Source organism: Sorex araneus, chromosome 3, assembly GCF_027595985.1.
Source record: "Sorex araneus isolate mSorAra2 chromosome 3, mSorAra2.pri, whole genome shotgun sequence".
Taxonomy (NCBI): Eukaryota; Metazoa; Chordata; class Mammalia; order Eulipotyphla; family Soricidae; genus Sorex; species Sorex araneus.
The window spans coordinates 223,191,741-223,211,475 of record NC_073304.1 but is presented as its reverse complement, the minus strand read 5'-3'; the positions used below and the strand labels follow the sequence as shown (position 1 = coordinate 223,211,475).

The 19,735-nt window shown below is 43.4% G+C and overlaps 1 protein-coding gene across 7 annotated transcripts in view; it reads right to left on the bottom strand.

Annotated features, from left to right (window-relative positions):
- LOC129403560 (leucine-rich repeat-containing protein 37A3-like) overlaps positions 1-19,735 on the bottom strand; it is a 120,694-nt gene that overhangs the window by 79,825 nt on the left and 21,134 nt on the right. For 5 of the 7 annotated variants that reach the window (XM_055132389.1, XM_055132385.1, XM_055132387.1 and 2 more), the window contains 4 exons: positions 7,200-7,285; positions 4,362-4,433; positions 3,298-3,372; positions 1,561-1,670 (listed from right to left, as the gene is read on the bottom strand). In XM_055132389.1, coding sequence (XP_054988364.1) covers positions 1,561-1,670; positions 3,298-3,372; positions 4,362-4,405 — 229 coding nt within the window. In that variant the 5' untranslated portion in view covers positions 4,406-4,433; positions 7,200-7,285. Of the gene's footprint in view, positions 1-1,560; positions 1,671-3,297; positions 3,373-4,361; positions 4,434-7,199; positions 7,286-19,735 lie in introns of those variants that run through there. The other 2 variants (XM_055132390.1, XM_055132391.1) reach the window with 2 other exon arrangements.

Sequence of the window (19,735 nt, the reverse complement as noted above, 5' to 3'; positions counted from 1 at the left end):
TTAACACTTTTAGTTTTGCTTTTCCTCACCTAAAAAAATGTTATTAGTATTTTATTCTGAATTTTTATTATTTGGTTTAGTTATTCTCTAAAACATTATTGCAGTTGGAGTAACATGGTTTTAATAGTACCAATGCTCTTGGTTTCCATGTACAAAGTAAACTTCACCTGGACCACCGCTGAAGTGCCGAGACACCATGGTCCTTACAGCACCTCCAGTCTGACTCTTCTCCCTCTTCTCCCCGCCACCCCCAACAAATCCCCAGGTTTGATGTTCATCTTATGAAAGGTGATTCGTAAATGATTCTTATGCCCACCTCTGAGAAGAGAGTGGTAGAGTTCAACTCCCTATATTTCTAAGAACTATTTCCCTTGGTAAAATCAGAATCTCAGTTACATCATTACCTTAGCAGTCTATGCATGACCTGAGACATCAGAGGAATGGAAGGAAGGGATGGAAGAAGGGAAGGGAGCTAACGATAATGGTCACAAATGAGGGCCACACTCTAGGCAAGGTGCTGGTCCTCCAGAGGAGAGCTCAGCCACAGAATGCAGAAGAGAGTCTGAGAAGAGAGTGGTAGATTGCGAAAAGTTTATTTTGAAAATAACACTATCTTTGTGTAAGAAGCAAAGTGATTTGATGTGCCCAATTGCTGATAGCGAATCTGATTCATAATATTCCAGCGTGAAAACACTTTTATGGGTGGGGTGTGTGTGTATGTGTGTGTGTGCTCGAGTGAGTGCGTGGGCACTCGTGAATGTGCCACACTCAGCGGTGCCCAAGGGATACTCCCAGCAGTGCTTGGGAAACTGTTTTGTGGGGGGTTGAATCCCCACCTCCCACATGAAAAGCATGTGGTACAACCTATTGATCTATTTTCCTGGGCCCCTAAAAGCACATTTTGGAAGTTATCAAGCTAAGGTCAGTAAACTTACTATGTGGAAAGATACTTAAGAGCACCTGAGTGCTTTGTAGATGGAAGGGTTAAAATTCAAAGTAGGCCCAAAGGTGAGGATGGTCTAAGAATCCACGAGCCCATCCATCATTAGAAGGATTGAGTGGCAACCTCTGCTTAGAAAACCAGAAATTCTCAGGCTCTAAGCAAAACTTTCATAAGACAGTATGACTTGTACTTGCCTATAAAATTACAAAAACACATGCAATAAAATACCTACACCTGTCCTGTGAAGAAAAGGGCTCTTGAGATCTGTTCTATATAAAATCTGCTTACAAACTGCATTCTGTGGCTGAGCTCTCATCTGGAGGACCAGTACCTTGCCCAGAGTGTGGCCCTCATTTGTGACCATTATCGTTAGCTCCCTTCCCTTCTTCCATCCTTTTCTTCCATTCCTCTGATGTCTCAGGTCATGCATAGACTGCTAAGGTAATGATGTAACTGAGATTCTGACTTTTACCAAGAGAAATAGTTCTTAGAAATATAGGGAGTTGAACTCTAATAAAAATAATGCAACTGCATAATCAGTTTACAATGGACCCTCAGTGATTAAAATTAAAATGAAACATAAATTAAAAAGCTATCAGCAGGCAATTCAGACTCACCGCAGTGTGTGCTGCTGGTACATTCACAATGTAGTTTGACTACTTTGCAGACAGAGTCTATTTTATTCTTAAATTGGCAGAGGCAGCAGGTGAGATGCCTAGGTAATATCCTATGAATGGAAACACAGAGAATTAAGTGCAGAGTAAAGGGGTTACTTTAAATAGGTAGAAGAGGCAGCCAAAGCCATTGTGCAGCTATTCAAAATGTTCCTGAGAAACAGGAATGAGGTGCTGCTCGAACTCGGTGGTGGTGGGAACCCAACTGGGAGGTGGTACATGCAAAGCTTGTACCTGAACTCCTCTACTATCACTTCAGCTCTCAGAAAATTGAGTTTTGTTCTTTAGTCATATCTGGTGGTGCTCAGGGGTTGCTCTCGGCTCTTGGCTCAAGAACGATTCCTTGCAGGCCTCAGAGAACTACAGACAGTGCCAAAGACTGAACAAGGGTTAGCCACATGCAAGGCAAATACATAATCACTATTCTATCTCTCCAGCTCCCACATAATGATAAAAATTCCAGTTATCACCTGGGGAAATCTGAAATCACTTTTCCAGACTTTGAAAAAACAGGGACTAGAGTAATATTATAGTATTGCAGGTCTGGCATTTGCTTTGAACACGGTTGACCTGGGTTTGATCACAGCATCCATGAGACACCAAAAATGATTCTTGACTATCTCATTTTAAAAATATTTTTTAGTGCGCTGGTGAAGGGATGGGTGTTTGAGCATTGGATAACTGAGACTTATATCTGAAAGCTTTGTAACTTTCCACATGGTGATTCAATAAAAGAATTTTTAAAAAAATATATTTTTTAAAAATAAAATTACATCTCAATTAAACATAGCTTAAGAAAAATAAACAAGAAGGGGTATGGTGCCACCAGAATGTCAATCTATACCTGTGAGGCAAGTGCAGCAGCAGCCAGATGGAGCCTTCTGGCTTCCTGATAACCCGAAATTGCTGATGTACCTGTGGCCGAACTCCAACAACTTAGGGCAAGTTTACCAAGAAACTAAACAGCCAAAAGTTTGGTATGTTGGAACCACACCCACAAAGCACGTCTTGCTCAGTTATACAAGCTCATTTACTGGCCATATTTCAGAGACCCATAAATCTCAAAAGAGATCAAAAGCTGCAATTAGGGCTGATCGTGAGGCACCCTACGGCCAAGCGGGCATACTCTGCAGGGCATATGCCAATAGTTATTTCTCTGGAAAAGATGAAAACAAGGGCCACGATCCAGAGACACACAAAATAATCTCTTAACTGAGAAGTTCTCTGCAGAGGTTTCTCCACACCTTAATTGTCTAAACTTTTAGAATTCCAGGAGCACACAGCTGCTCTTGTGGCCGTATGACATCTTATACTATTTATAACAGGCATTACAAAAGAGAGTATGGGGAAGATTGTCTGGTGGGATGAGAAGGTGGATCCTGGGAACACTGGTGGTGGAAGATGTGCACTGGTGGAGGGTTGGGTATCCTATCATTGTATGACTGACACTCAACAAGGAAAGCTTTGTGACTGTATTTCACGGTGATTCAAAAAAAATTTAAAAATAAATTAAATTAACATTCTGAATAAAAAATAGTAATGTGGAGTTCATGCCATGTTGTATTAGCTTAATGGCTGAATAAATAGCAGTACTCTTACATTAAAAAAGAGAGAGAGAGAAACAAAAATAAAAAGCCTTAAAAAACGAAGTGAAAATAAATGTCAGAAAAATCAACTTACAGTTTTTCCAATTTAAGAGTCATCATGAGGATGTTTTGGATTGGTCCAAGTGACACTTGTGTTGCTCCCATGTCTCTGAGGGAGAAAACACAAGCATGATGTGAATCCAAATACAGAAGCTCTAGAGTTACATAGATGAGATTAAAGAGGCATAACTTTGATTCTGGCCTTGCTGTAAAGTCAGGTCAATGGTTTACTCTAGACCATAATTCCAGAGAGCTCTTACTGATAAGAGATTTCTTTGTCACCAAATTAATTACAATTTGGTAGACTAAATAAATTTCCTTCCTTCCTTCCTTCCTTCCTTCCTTCCTTCCTTCCTTCCTTCCTTCCTTCCTTCCTTCCTTCCTTCCTTCCTTCCTTCCTTCCTTCCTTCCTTCCTTCCTTCCTTCCTTCCTTCCTTCCTTCCTTCCTTCCTTCCTTCCTTCCTTCCTTCCCTTGTTCCCTCCTTCCCTTGCTCCCTCCCTCCCTTCCTACCTCCCTTCTCTTGTCCTTCCTTCTCTTGTCAATTTAGACTTCTCATTCTAAATTGCATCTACTTCTTTTAATGTTTCTTTTTCATGTGAGCTGGGGGTGGCCTTGGATTTTGGCCACATCTGGCAGTACTTGGGAGATATGTTGGGTGCTGTACTTGTGGGTTGCTCTGAGTAGGACTCCAGGGAACACATATGGTGCCAGAGATTGAATCCAGGCCTCTAGCACGCAGTGCATGGGTTCCAACCACTGACCTATCCGGTCCTCTTTTCTTTATTTTCTTTTTAAAAATAATGTTTACATTATTACTTGTTACTTTCTGGAATAAATAATACTTCTACATGCATCTGTATGTTCTTATCTATATGTACTCAACATTGCTCTTTTGCTCTGTTGGCTGTTACCCGTGTACATTCTTTTTTAATCTTTTCCTTTGACAATAAATCTCATTTCAACAATCCAGTGTTAAAATTCAAATGATAACTTTTAAATTCAATGCAAGACACTTAATCTTTGACAAAAATGGAGAAAAATAAAGACCACAAGTTATAGCAAAAATCATATGAGCTACAAACTATTACAATACTTACAGATATTTTAATGCTGGCAATTGAAAAAGATATGAATCTTCCATAGTTGTTCGAGGATTATGACTGAGAATTCTAAAAAAGTACAATAAAATGAAAATTATCTGCATAATCAGTAGCTAGCATTAAAGCTTATATTTATATTACTGGCATGGAACTTGAAGGTGAAAAACTTTATTTTCTGTGATTATCTATAATCACACTTAGAATCCATAAAGCATTCTCCCCCTTTTTTTTGGTTTGTTTTTGGGTCACACCAGTGATCCACAGGGGGTTACTTCTGGCTCATACACTCAGGAATTACTCCTGGTGGTGCTTGGGGGACCATATGGGGTACTGGGAATTGAATCCGGGTCAGCTGTATGCCAGGCAACCACCCTACCTGCTGTGCTATTTCTCCAGCACTAAGCATTCTCCCTTTGGGAAACAGCCACGTCTCAAGATGATAAAGTGAAGGGCAAATGGGGGTGGGGGTGGGGGTGGGTGGGAGGGGGGAAACAAAACAAATGTACAGCAAAAAAAATATGCTAACAAATTTTTCCATGTTGAAAACTCTGTGATAGGGGCCAAATAGTACAGCATAGTACAGCAAGTGGGGCACTTGCCTTGCATGCAGTTGACTTGTATGTTTCATTCCTGGAATCTTATATAGGCCCCAGAACATCCTAGGAGTGATCTCTGAGCATAGAGTCAGGAGCAAGCCCTGAGAACCACTGGTTGTGTCTTCCCATCACCCCATCACCAAATAAGAAAGAAAACCCGAGGAGTGATGATGTCTGCAGGAAGTCCTTGCTCTGCAGCAAATATTATTTCTTTTTCTTTTTAAAAAAGTTTTATAATGTAGGAGTGCCGGAGTCCAGCTCCGGCATGAAGACCACCGACTCAGAGATGAAGCATTGACCAGCAGCTATCGAGGCTGAAGGCAAGGTTTATTCTCAAGCAAGCAGTTTTTATATTCTTAACATACATTTGCCCAGGCACGTAGCCAAGTCAAAAGATGTTCTCATGAGTTATACACCAAACAGACATATTTTGTGTTTGTCTCAGGATGCTCTCATTAAAAAATACCAAGTCAGATTATTCCCAAGGTTACTTAGAGCACGAGGAGTATGTACGTGCAGGATGTGTCCTGCTTATCTTGCTGGTAGATTTTACCTTCAAGGCCCCTCTTTCAAGAGGCCCTCTGCACAGGACTCTCCCAAGCCCCCAGTGCAGGTCATACAAAGTTCATTGTCCCACGCTGGTCTCTAGTCTCTAGTCTATGTGCTCTAAGCAATCCCACTACATAGGAGCACTGCTATTTATTCAGCCATTGGTTAAGCTGATTAAATTGGGCATAAACTCCACATTACGTTTAAAAAATTTTTAATTTTATAAGTTAGTTCACAATGTTTGATTACACTCAACATTCAAACACCAATCCCACCACCATTATACCTTCTGTCCACCAAATTTCGGATGTTTCCATCCCAAGCCCCAAGCCCTGTCACAAAACACAACCGAAGTAATATATTTTGTGTTGTTATGAAGAACTGCTGAACATGCTTACAAAAAAGTATTCATATAGGAAACAGCGTGAAGATTGTTCTATTTTGGCAGGAACCATTAAGGCATTCTGGAGGATATCACTAACATGTTGTTGAAGTTTGTGTGGCATGAACTTTGGTGTACATCTCTGAAAATATGTATATATGCATATATATATACATTTCCCCCTATGATTTATTGCCTACTATCTGAACTCCATCAAATGTGGTGTGGTAATTATGGAGAATGGGTAGGAAGTGTTGTACGATGTGTTGCGAGGCCACTTTTGCTGCTGCACAATCCAGGAATATGTTTGCTCATAGGTGAGGCATAGCCCAAGTGCATGGGGCACGGCCTTGAGTATGGCAGCTGTTGGGTTGTGGAGGTTTTTGGCTGCCAGAGCTGGGTCCCTTGGGGTGGGAAGGGCTCTCACCCACACCCCTCTGGGGTGCACTGTGTGAAACAGCCTGGTGCGGAGTCCATTGGCATGGTTATGGGGAACTCATTTTATGCTCCCTTTCGGGAGAAGCAGCCATGTCATCTGGATAGTGGCTGATGATGAGATTATCTGGCGCCGGCAGGAGGTGGCTTATGGCATGACCCCTGGGTCACTGGAGACTGGAGAAAGTGAGCAGAAGATCTCCTCTCCTGGTCCCATTGAATCTAGAATCCAAGGTCACAAAGTTCTGCATTACCTAGGTCATATAGAACTTCACTCATGAGTGAACTCGGCCAGAGCGTGTGGGGAGCAGCCTTGAGCGTGGCATGGGTTCCTGCCTACCTCTGCACTATGGGCCCTAACTGTGTCTTTTGATCTCTTTTGAGATTTATGGGCCTCTGAAATAAGGCCAATAAATGAGCTTATAAAGCTGAGCCGGATGTGGTCTGTGGGTGTGACTCCCACATACCTAACTTTTGGCCATTTAAGTTCTTGGTAAACTTGGCCCCAAGTTGTTGGGGTCTGGCCAAAGGCACTGCAGCAATTTTGGGGTAAATGGAAATCTGAAGGCACCATCAGGCTGTTGATACACTTGCCCCAGGTACAGGTTGATCTGCTGGTGGCATCATACCCCCACAGATATTTCTAATGGCTGCCACTACAATTCAAAACGTTTCTTACACCCTGAGAAATTCAAACCATTTCATGGCTTAACATAACCAGCTAAAGATAAAAGTAGGGTCAATCCTTGGTTTTGAACAAAGAAGACAGGGTCACTCTAAGAGGAGCTGGTGGGAGCTGTCATGTCACCAGTCATTCCCACAGAGATCTCTGTGCCCTGACCTTTATCACACTGTATGTGATCACTGACTCACCTGTCAGCCTCCTGAATTTTCAATTTCTTGAATGCCAGGGCCACTTGACTGTCACTGGTCTGACAATATCCGGTAGTTACTAGATACTTCAGAAAAAACATTATGGATATATTGGTCAAATGAACCAGTTCCTTCCCTCCCTCCCTCCCTCAGTTCCTCACTACTTTCTCTCTTTCTTTGGTTTGTGGGCCACACCCAGGAATGCTCAGTGATTACTCCTGATGGTGCTTAGGGGAACATAGGGAATGCCAGGCATGAACCTGGGTCAGCCACCTGCAAAGCAAACTCTTTTCCTGCTATATTCTCACTCCAGTCCCAGAAGCAGTTCATTTTTGACAAAAAAAATTTTGTTCCAAGGAACTGAAGCAATAACACAGCAGATAGGACATTTGCCTTGCATGCGGCCAACCTGACTTCGATTCCCAGCATCCCATATGGCCTCCTGAGCACCGCCAGGGGTAATTCCTGAGTGCAGAGCCAAGAGTAACCCCTGTGCATTTCGGGGTGTGACACAAAGAGCAAAAGGAAATACAGAAAAGGTCTTCATCACGAATCATCAGAGAGATGCAGATCAAAACAGCTATGAGATACCACCTCTCACCACAGAGACTGGCACCCATCCAAAAGAACAAAAGCAACTGCTGTTGGCGTGGATGTGGGGAGAAAGGGACTCTCCTACACTGCTGGTGGGAATGCTGACTAGTTCAGCCCTTTTGGAAAACAGTATGGATGCTTCTCAAAAAATTAGACATTGAGCTCCTATTTGACCCAGCAATACCACTCCTGAGAATATATCCCAGAGAGGCAAAAAAAGTGTTGTCGTGGGGCTGGAGCAATAGCACAGCGGGTAGGGCGTTTTCCTTGCACGTGATCAACCTCGGTTCAATTCCCAGCATCCCATATGGTGCCCTGAGCACCGCCAGGAGTGATTCTTGAGTGCATGAGCCAGGAGTACCCCCTGTGCATCGCCGGGTGTGACCCAAAAAGCAAAAAAAAAAAAGTATTGTCGAAATGACATCTGCACTCGAATGTTCATTGCAGCACTGCTCACAATAGCCAGAATCTGGAAAATACCCGAGTTCCCGAGAACAGATGACTGGTTAAAGATACTTTGGTACATCTACACAATGGATAACTATGCAGCTGTTAGAAAAATAATGAAGTCATGACCCTTGCATATAAGTGGATCAACATGGAAAGTATCATGCTAAGGGAAATGAGTCAAAAACAGAGAGACAGACATAGGAAGATCGCACTCACCTGTGGAATATAAAGTAAGAGAATGGGAGACTAGCACCCAAGAGTAGTATCGATAAGTACCAGGAGGTCTGCCCACAGCTTGGAAGCTGGCCAAACAAGTTGGAAGAAAAGGCATCTCAGATAGAGAAGGGAATACCAGGTAAAGGGTGGTCCAAGGACCCACTGGGGATGGGAGATACGCGCTGAAAGTGGAATATGGATCAAACACGATGGCTACTCAATACCTCTATTGCAAACCACAACACCTGAAAGTAGAGAGAGAAAAAAAGGGAATGCCCTATCACAGAGGCTGGGTGGGTGAGGGGGGGTAGGGTGGGGAGGGGGTGAGAGGGATACTGGGATCATCGGTGGTGGAGAATGGGCACTGGTAGACGGATGGGTACTCAAGCATTGTGTGACTGAAACATAAGCATGAAAAGTTGTAAGTCTGTAACTGTACCTCATGGTGATTCATTAATAAAAAATTTTAGAGGGATGTAAATGAAATGCAAACATGGAAGTTCATAAGTTTGTAACTGTATCTCACGGTGATTCACCAATAAAGATTAAAAAAATTTTTTTAAATGCTCTGGCAAATTCCTGGGAAACTAGACCATGAGACCCAAAGTGTATGTGACTGTAGCAAAAAAGACTACTATCATTAATAGATGAATTCCATGAGGTTGTAAGATACAGGAGCAATATGCCAAAATTAGTCATATTTCTAGACACTAGCTAGAAGTAATTAAAGATGAACATTTTTTCAAGTTTCACATAAAGGGCTCAGAGCTATAGTACAGCGGGTACAGCGTTTGCTTTGCATGCAGCTGATCTGGGTGTGGTCCCTGGTAAATCCTATTGTCCCCCACAACACTTCAGCAGATATCTTTGAGTGCAGAGCCAGGAGGAAGTCACCCAATGTGTCACTCAATTTGTCACCCAATGTGGCTCAAAAAGAAAAATAATTAAAAAAATAAATTTTAAAGGTTTCATATATAATGTCATAAAAAATGATAAACAGGAGAAGAGATGAACAGGAACTTCCTCGAAAAAGAATACAAATGGTCAGGGTCCGAGAGATAGCATAGTGGGTAAGGTGTTTGCTTGGATGCAGCAAACCTGGGTTCAATCCCCAGCATCCCATATGGTTCCCCAAGCAGCATCAAGAGTGATAACTAAGTGCAGAGCTGGGAGTAAGCCCTGAATATCGCCAAATATGGCCCAACTCCCAGCCCAAAATAAATACAAATGACCAAAATGCATATGGAAAAAATGTTCTATATCACTAATCATCAGAGAAATGAAGATCAGAGCAACAGTTGGAGATCATCTCATGCCACAGAGACTGGTACTCATCAAAGAGAACAACAATAACTAGTGTTTACGAGGATTTGGGGGAACAGGGCTCCTCATTCACTGCTGTGAGAATGCTAACTGACCCAGCCTTTCTGGGAAGACAATATGGACATTCCTCAAAACACTAAGAATTAAACTTCCATATGACTGGCAAAGGAACCCAGGTGTGTGGGACCTGGGGCCTAGATCTCCAAGGCTGCTCAGATTGGGACTGGGCCTCTTCTACCCAGATTCTCCATTTTCCCATAGCTAGGCAGTCACACCCAGAAACCTCCCACCCCAGCTCCCACACACACACACACATACCATGTAATCCCTTCAACAGCCAACATCCAGAGAATATAAAACCAAGCTCCCAGAAGCGTGCGGATGCAATCACACAACATCTGATACCCTAGTTATCCCTCTTGGAAAACCTGGCAAGTTACCGAGAGTTTACTGCCCACACGGGAAAGCTTGGCAAGCTCCCCATGATGTATTCACATGCCAAATAGAATAAGAATGATGGGTCTCATTCTCCTGACCCTGACTAGCCTCTAATGAGGCACCGTTGGGAAGAACAAGTAAAGAGAGGCTGCTAAAATCTCAGGACTAGGATGAAGGAGCCATTACTGGGCCCGCTCAAGCAATCGTTGATCAACGGGATGACAGTAATACATACTTGCAGAAAGCCCAGCAAGCTACTGAGAGTATCCCGCCCATTCAGGCAGAACCTCGTAAGCTACACGTGGCGTATTCAATATGCCAAAAACAGTAAAGCTAGGTCTCATTCCCCTGACCCTGAAAGAGCCTCCATTCATTGGGAAAGACGAGTAAGAAGAGACTGCTAAAATCTCAGGGCTGAGAGAAATAGAGACGTTACTGGTGCCCGCTCGACTAAATCGACGAACAACGGGATGACAGTGATACAGTGATGACCCAGAAATTCCACTCTTGTGAATATATCCTAAGGGCCCAAAAGCACAATGCATAAAAGACGTCTGCACTCCTAGGTTCATTGCAGCACTATATACAACCGCCAAAATATGACAACAGTCCAAATACCCACGAATAGATGACTGGATAAAGAAGCTATGGTATAGATTCACAATAGAATATTGCCCAGCCATATAGGAGATACAGTCATGCAATTTGCTGCAATGTGGATGGATCTGAAGAGCATCGTGTTGAGTGAAATGAGTCAGAGGGAGAGGAAAGGACTCAGAACCATCTATCTCAAACTTTGTAGGGGAACCTCAAATGTCCAATGGCAATGGAAACAATGAGCTGAACTGGTCTTCAGTAGGAACTTGCCACTGGGGCAGAGGTGGGAGAAAAGTTTGTGAGGGGAACAGTAGGACAATGAGATGGCTGGATAAAGTGCATTCTACAGGGGCAGAGGGGGTGGTGGGGAGCAGGGGAGACGGGTGGAGAGTAGTGGACACTAGTGAAGAGATTGGTGTTAGAACAATGTATGCCTGCATCTCAATCATAAATATCTTTGTAACTTTGTAATTCACAGGGATTCAAAACAAAATTTTTTAAAGGATAAAGGGACTGGAGAGAGCATACATGGGTTAAGGTGCTTGTCTTGCATCCACTGACCCAGGGTTGAATCCCCCACACCCAGATGGTTCCCACCAATAGTCATTCCTGAGTACAGAGAGCCAGGAATGGCCCTGGGAGCTGCTGGATGTGATCCCCAAACGAACAAAACCCAAAAACCACCTGTAAATTTAAAAATACCTGGGAGACTTTCACGATTACGATCACGATATCGATATCCCGTTAATCACCGATTTCTCAAGCGGGCTCAGTAACATCTCATTTTGACCTTTCCCTGAGATCTTAGAAATCCATCTGGACTCGGCCCTCCTAAAGTTGTTGCTCTGGGGGCTCTTCAGGGTCAGGGGAATGAGATCCAGCTTGTTACTGGATTTTGCATATGAATTGCATATGAATACACCATGGGAAGCTTGCAAGGCTGTCCCATGTGGGCAGGAAACTCAGAGCATTGCCAGTTTCTCCCAGAGGGAGAAGTAGGCCAAAGATATCCCGGGGCCTCAAAGCATGTTGCTGGGTGTGGTCCCCAAGTGAACAAAACCCAAAAACCAAACATAAATTTAAAAATACCTGGGAGACATTAAAGATGGAAATAAACAGAAAGACACGTCCTGGCCAGAACCCTATTGGTGATAGTATTCATCAAACTGAGCTATGCTTTTAGTATCATCTTTGTACAAATCCCAGCTTTATTTATTTATTTATTTATGGAGGTCAGGGATACATCTAGCAGGATTCCGGGCTTATTCCAGGCTCTGTGTTCAAGGGTCTCTTCTGGAGGTGCTAAAGGACCATCTGTGGTACCGGGGATAAAAACAGATTGTCCACAGCAAGGCAAGTGCCCTACCCGCTGTACTATCGCTCAGCTCCCAAAGTGGATTTTAAAATGATTATAATAAGCCTGAGAAGATAGTTAATGTCTTCCCATTAGCAGAACACAAATCCAAGTCACATCAGATACTACTTCATACTCAGTAAGATGGCTAAAAGCAGACAAAAGTGCAACCAGGGTGATGGAGAAATTGAAATCCTTATGCACTGCTGGTGAAAATATAAAAAGAGGCACTGCAGAAAAGCTTGATGCTCCCTAAAAAAAGTTAGCCATAGTTACCAAAGACTCAGCAATGTAATACCTGGATATGTGCCCAAGAAAAATGGAAATGTGTCTATACAAAAATGAGTATTCATAGTCGACAAATGGAAGGGGCACCTGAGCACATGCTTTGCATATCAGTACTTTCTCTGGCTGACTTCTGCATTTCAAAATATATGCGCTTGCCTAGCTCATTCATTGCCTGTTTTATATTCATGACCTTATCTTTATGCTTTATGGAGTAAACTGTGGCAAAAGGACTAAGAAGTATGGCTCAGAGGTAAAACACTTGTCTTGCAGGAATAAAATCTGAGGTTCTATCCCCAGCCCGGCAAATAAAGGAGCAACAGTTTTTATCAATCTCAGAGAGCATGACTGAGTTGGGGAGTTCGCTCAAAGTGGCAGAGCAGATGCCTGGCATTTGCGAGGGGTTGAGTTTGACTCCTGGTATAATCAGATCCGTGAGCACCACCATAATTGGAGGACAGATCAGGGCAAATGTTTTAATTGTGGGAGATCAGGCCACTTCCATAAGGACTGCAGGGCACCTCCAAACAGTGCCACTGTGAGACCACCACCTGGACCTCGTCCATGATGTTGTAAGGGAAAACATCCATTGGGCCAGAGATTGTCCCTCCCATCTTGGCGTGGCTGGTGACCCCAATTCGGGAAACTTACAGTGGGGCCGGCCCCAGGCCCCACAAAATCAGGGAACATTCCCAGCTCTAGACATTCCCTTCTCCACAACGTGTAGCATCAAAGTTCCAGGAAGTAGATTCACTGCAGGGCCTCCTCTTAGCCTAGAGATTGTTTATTCTCTTCAAGTCTCTCTGCAGTGTGAATTAGATTTAGGGTTTCTGGCTGGCTTGATGTTTCACCCTCATTGATGACTCTTGGAGTTCTGGTAATCTGCAGATAGGCAGGTTTGATGGTGACAGAAGATATATTTGAAAGATGGGCTTCTTTCTGGATTGCAGACAGCTCATTCTTTGGATGCTGCAGTAAAAACTGCACTACAAGTTTCGGGCCTGACTCTGAAGGCTGAGCTTCCACCTCCTGAGGCACTGGAGATCCCCCTTCCTCAGCAGCCAATGTAGGCTGAACTAGGGTTTTTGGCAGGACTGAAGCAGTATGACCCTCTTCAGGGGTACTGGACAGCAAATCTGAGTCCTGAACTAAAGAGGGTTTTGTTTCTAGGAGATACTGGAAGTGCAGCTGGGGTCTGTTGTGTGCTTGCTGAAACTTCAGCTTCCAGGGCCTTAAAGGGAAGCTGTTCTATCTTTTCAGAGGGTTCTGGATGCTGGGACTGGGATGAAAAGGATTCAATCTTGTGAGGGATCTGTGGATGTTGCTCTGAACCTCCCAGTACATCCAAAGTTTCACTCTACTCAGGATAAGATATCCATACCAGAATCTAAATCATTCTGCATTTGCTGTGGCAGACGATGGGGTCTCTTAGATTTTCTGGGAGTTCCAACAATTTTAGCGGCATGGTGACGGCCAACTAGACCCTCCCTCCTGTTTTCAGGAGAAATAATGAAGTTTAGTACTTTTGGAATCTGTGCACTAGAGGTGGAGCAGGCATTTCAAATGTCTGGTCTTCAGGTTGTTCTAGATCTACAGTTGGAATTGTGCTTGTCCCTCTAGGAGACAAATCTAGAGGTGGACTCTGATCCTGAGTCCATCTTATCATTGGATCAACTGGGAGCCTCTGATGTGTTGCCAGCTTGTCATTCAAACCCTGGTGTGGAATGGCAAATCGATGGGATGTAGAGGGTAATTCTGGGTTTTTGTTTTTGTTTTTGTTGTTGTTTTGCTTTTTGGGTCATACCCAGCGATACACAGGGGTCACTCCTGGCTCTACACTCAGAAATCACCCCTGGCGGTGCTCAGGGGACCATAGGGGATGCTGGGAATCGAACCTGGGTCGGTCGTGTGCAAGGCAAATGCCCTACCCGCTGTGCTATCGCTCCAGCCCCCTACAGAGAGTAATTCTTTACCTGAATCTTCATCCAGGGTGGGAATGAAACTCTTAAACTTCTGTGGCGGTAACAACATCCAGGGAACAGTTGAGGTGAAATGGTGATGAAAAAACCCGGACTTGGTCTGGAGTTGAAGGGCATGAGGCAATTCAGGTGCAAGAACACGGGAAGGTGAAATCCAGGGCTTGGAGGGCCCTGAGGGGTTGCGTATCAGCAGGACTGGGTGCAGGACCTGCTTCAGGATCAGAGGTCCCTGCATCAGCAACCACATTGGTCGCCACATGAGGAGACATGAGACATAGGACATATAGCTGTTGCCAATGATGTAGGCAGGTAGATAGGGAAAATCCCTGGGCAATGAAAATTTAGATTTAACAGTTAAGCTGACAGGGCTTAACTTTGCCCTGGGGACTGCTCCTTCCTTTCTCAGTATATCAGTTTTCTCCCTGCCATTTTTGAAGGGTTAGATCGATCAATCAACTACAGACGTGTGCACATGTAGTGGTGTTTTTTTAGTCAGTTCATTGTCTGTCTGTCTGTCTGTCTGTCTCTATGTTGTATACTCGAGTGTTGGAGCCAGAGTGAAAATCAGTAGTAAAAATTAGACCTGGGGAAGCAGGATCACCACAAGAGATCAAAGTGATATGCAGTCCAGCAATTTAAAGGGTCAAAGAGGTGCTTTTTGGAACTTGTTAGACCAGGTTTAAACAAAGATTTCTTATGAGAATGTTGAGCCTACAGAGAAAGCAAAATTCTCAATCTAGATTTCTTATTGTAAGAAATGGCTATTAAAATGGCTATTAAAAGTTGTAATTCTTCTGAACTTCAGAATCTGTACTATCTAGGAAGAGCTGCGGAAGTAAAACTAAAACTAAAGTGAAATAAGAGTTCAGAGGATGCAAGGCTTTATCTTACAAGCCTCAGCCAATCTTAATGAGAAATTTAGCTGTTTTACAAGTAACAGAGGTACAGAAGCTATCAAAATTAAGTTTTCTTATGTTTCCATAAACATTGACAGTCCAAGTGTTTTTTCTATGCTATATCAAAGTTTGGTTAAAAACAAAAAACAAAAAACAAAAAAACAAAGGGTTCTTTCTGTGTCTGAAAGCATGTTTGTATTGTGGAATTGTTAAAGTTAGAAAGCTCATGATTTGAAATAACTAAGGTACAAGAACTATTGAACTTAAGCCAAAGAAGGTTTACTCATGTTTCATAAAAATTGATGGTTTTAAAAAAAATCGATGGTCTTATGCTGTTGTGTCAATGTACATATGCATCTGCATTGGATTATTAGAATGTGAGCTGAAATAATTGTGGAAAAACAGGTTCAAAGAGTAATGGTTTAGTTAAAATATGAGTTTCTAGAGGTATGAATTTGGTTGCAAAACTTATCCTACTGTATTTTATTTGATCTCTGAGACTTTTGGTAACTAAACTTTCTAGAGATACTTAGCAAAGAATTATAATAGATTAATCTCAGGTGTCAGTCTGATAGTCTGAAGCCATAGCATTGCGCCTAGGTTAAAGCTTGAGATAAGAATGGAGATTTTTGTGGAAAATGTGGGAACTTTTACTGACTATTGTTAATCAGACTGGCTGTTAATCAGTCTGTCCAGTACATAAAAATGCATGTTATTATTCTGATAACTTTATTCCATGCAAAGTTTTTTCACCAGGTATCAACTTGACCTTCAGAGACCTTCATACACAAGTGTGAAATCTTGTTCTAGTACCTTTTTGGTAGAATCTATGAAGACGATATTGGATGGATTATCTGGACTCCTATTACAGTGCTCTTAGGGAATAGAATTCTTCAAAAGTTGCAGGAAATCAAAGTTTTTTCAAATGTGATTAAATGGTTTAGACATGTTTTACTCTACACTGGACTTCTGGTACAGTGCTCTTATTAATGGGAAGTCAAGGTTTTCAACATGGGATTGAATGGGTTAAATATGATGTTAAATTGTATACTTTATCTCTACAGATTTTAGCTTCTTTGACTAGGACCCACAACAAATGGGTGTATTGCATCTCATTGTGAGTAAAGTGAAATGTTTGCTTTTCTCTTCTTTTGTACCTTCAGTATGTTTTTGATGCTTCATGGCACTATGTTGGTTTGCATAAATCCAGATAAAAGTCTTTCCTCTCTGTAATAGGGTCTACCCCTCTGCAGACAGGAAAATCAGTTATGGGACCCCAAAGCCCTCTTTCAGGGAAACAGTCAAGGGATTGGTCTAAATGACAGGAGCAGGTATTTAACAGGTACTGTTTCAAGGACTCTACAAACCTCAGGGAGACCCTAGAGGCCGGCTGGCTCAAAGAAAGAATGGAAATCACCACTGCTATGGAGAATGAGGAATCCGGAAATCTGTGTGACTGACACAGCCTGGGCCTACTCTTAGCATCAAGAAAAACCCTGGAGACCAGGATCTCTCCCAGCCCTGAAGAAGGAGGGGATGGACTCCTTTCTGCCAGGATGCCTCTATGGAAAATGAGGCCCAAGGCCACCTCCAGTTCAACCTGAAGACTTGAGGCCATCCAGTTCATCGTGGGACAGGTCAGGCCTGGGTAACTCTGACGTGACACATAAGATTAATGCCATTATTGGTGTTTCCTGTCTTTAGCCAACCACCAGGACTTCTGAGTAAATAACTGGGGTACCCCAAATGGAGAGTTCTCCAATCTTGCTGTATTTATGCAAAGGAACAAGTCAGATTTGTTAAGCCATGAGGCAAATTTTAAAATGAGGGTGGAGAGAAAACCATGTTTCTGTAACTTGCTTTTTAAAGAATCAGATTCAAATTCTACAGAGTGATCTAGTAAATGTATTCTAATCTTGATCTAAAAGGTATCCCCTTTGGGTAATTCAGGTAAAATGTGTTTTACCAACTGTAAAGTAAGCAGCCTAGTCTTTGGGACTCAAGGTTGAACAAGCTGTCACTAGTCTGACCAGGGTATTGGAAGCCAGAGCTTTAGTAGGGGGAACCTCAGCTCAAAGTGCAGAATTAATTGATTTCCCCCAACTTGTCAATTGGCTATAGTGCCAAGAGTGGACATCTAAACTGGTTCTAAGTATTCAATTTTAGTTCTATGAACACAGTCATTTGGAGAGAACTAGAATTTTTTTTAACAGCTCTTAATTCTCGTCCATCATGGGATTAATACCCCATCCAGAGAATACTCATATAAGATACTCTGCAAAAGAGGAACAATAGGCATTGGAACAAGGTTTTCAAAAGGAAATTGACAGATAAAGGGTTACACTAAGCTTCCAACATGGGAAGAGATTGCTTTAATAACACTGGTGAAAGCCTTCATTCATGGGGAGGAACTCAGAACTGTGCTTTCTGTGCCATTACTGAACCTAGTGGAAAACCTGGGCCTCCTTTCCTAACACTTGTTCAGCGTCAAGGAACTTACCAAGGAGAGGATTGGCAGCTTGACATGCAAATGATCAAACGCTCATATTCAAGGTATAAATATCTACTGATTCCAGTTGATAGCTTCAGTGTATGGGTAGCTTTTCAAATCTGAGAAGTAGCTTGGTGCTTCTATGCCACTAGAAAAGTCTGGATATAAGCCATTTTCTATCAACCATGGGTGAAGCAGTTATTCCTTTCCATTGTTTTTATGACAGAAATAGGTATGGCATTATATTGCTTTGGTTTCTGTTGCTTTAACTCTTAATGTTTCCTAAGACAGCAAACTATTCTGTCCTTACTAGGTCAGAAAGGACCTTCCACATCTCCAGGGTCTAATCATTTCAAAGTGCCATCCCTCAGTCTAATTGATCTGATCTTGTCTTTCAGATAACTTCAGGAACCCAACCAGTTCATTGCCTGGGGCCCACTAAAACTAAGGTAGCATGAGGTTTCACCCCTTGTGCAGGCAGGGCCAGCGCCCCTTTGTCAGCATGAAGCAGCTCCAGAAGATGGACCTTCAGCCATTTTCCCTTAAAGATTTAAGGTGGTGAAATCTCTGAGGGGGGGGGGGGATATGATATAGGCAGGTAGATAGGGAAAAGCCCTGGGCAATGAAAATTTAGATTTAACAGTCTCTGGGAAGGAGAATCTTAAGACTTGCAGATTCAAGAAAACAAAAGACCCAGAGGAAACCATCAGCAGACCCTGAGGATAATGGGCCCCTCCCCAGGAAGTTTCCCAAAGAAGGCCATCAGCACTCCCAACCTCCCTGGTAACCTTAGCAAGGAACTTTTACCTAGAAAGAAACCCCACTTGGGGGCAGGTTGAAGAAACCCTATAAAAGATACCTTGAACAAAGGAAGCTGCCTGAGCCCCTGTGCTGCTTGTGCCCACGTGGCCGAGCACATGTGTCGCCCAAGCACATGTGTTGCCCGCATCTCCCCTCTTGAGATGTGTACTTTCATGCTTTCATACTTTTGTGTCTAAAGCTCGGTTATGTGTCGGGGCTTCCTCCACCCTTGGAGAAGACCCTGTTCTCTCCTGATCGCGTTACTCTTACCTGTCTCTCCCTTTCTTTTATCCCTTCCTCCTATCCTCAGAAATCTCTGAATAAAATCAATTTACTTCACTGCTTGTCTTCTCCTGAAATTCTTTACCGCAAGTGAGACAAGAACCAAGTAACCCTGGGTCCTGGGTGGTAGAGGCGGTTGGGGAGAAAGTGACCGTCGAGTCACCTGTGGGGCCCACCGACATCACCAGGACATGACACGTGGATTAACTGGAGAGACATAGTCCAAGCGACTAGGGCGCTGGCGTCCTGACCTGAGGCCAGCCATTATGGCAGCCTGGAGATGCATGCGCGCACACTTAGGCACTGCTTGACCTTAGCAACTGCAAGCCCCTCCCCCGAGCACCTTTATGCCGCCCTTAAGCAGCCTTTATTGGGTCCAGGCAGAGCCTGGTCCCTGTAAACAGCAGGAGCCAGGCTTTCCTTCCTCCCTGGCAGGCACAAAAGATGTTCAATCAGGTCCTCTTCCCACCCCCTCCGCCCACCCCCAGCTTCCCCTCCCCACCCCTGCCAGCCAAACAGGATTGGGACTGCCAACTACTCTGGGCCTAGCCCCATGGTGGAGGTGAGGAGGGGAAGGAACAGTGTGTCCCTGGGTGGGCACGCTGGCGAATTCAACAGTACTAGTCCACTTGTGGTGGTCTTGGTGCGTCCTCCTCACTACTGAAATCCGAGACACATTCTTCCTCCCCTTGGCCATCCTGCTTCCAAGAAAGCTAGCTGACCTGCAAGAGGAGCACTACTTAGGGTGGATGGGGATTCACAAATGTTCTCATTTCCTTTATGTTTTTTTTTTTTTGCTTTTTGGGTCACACCCGGCGATGCACAGGGGT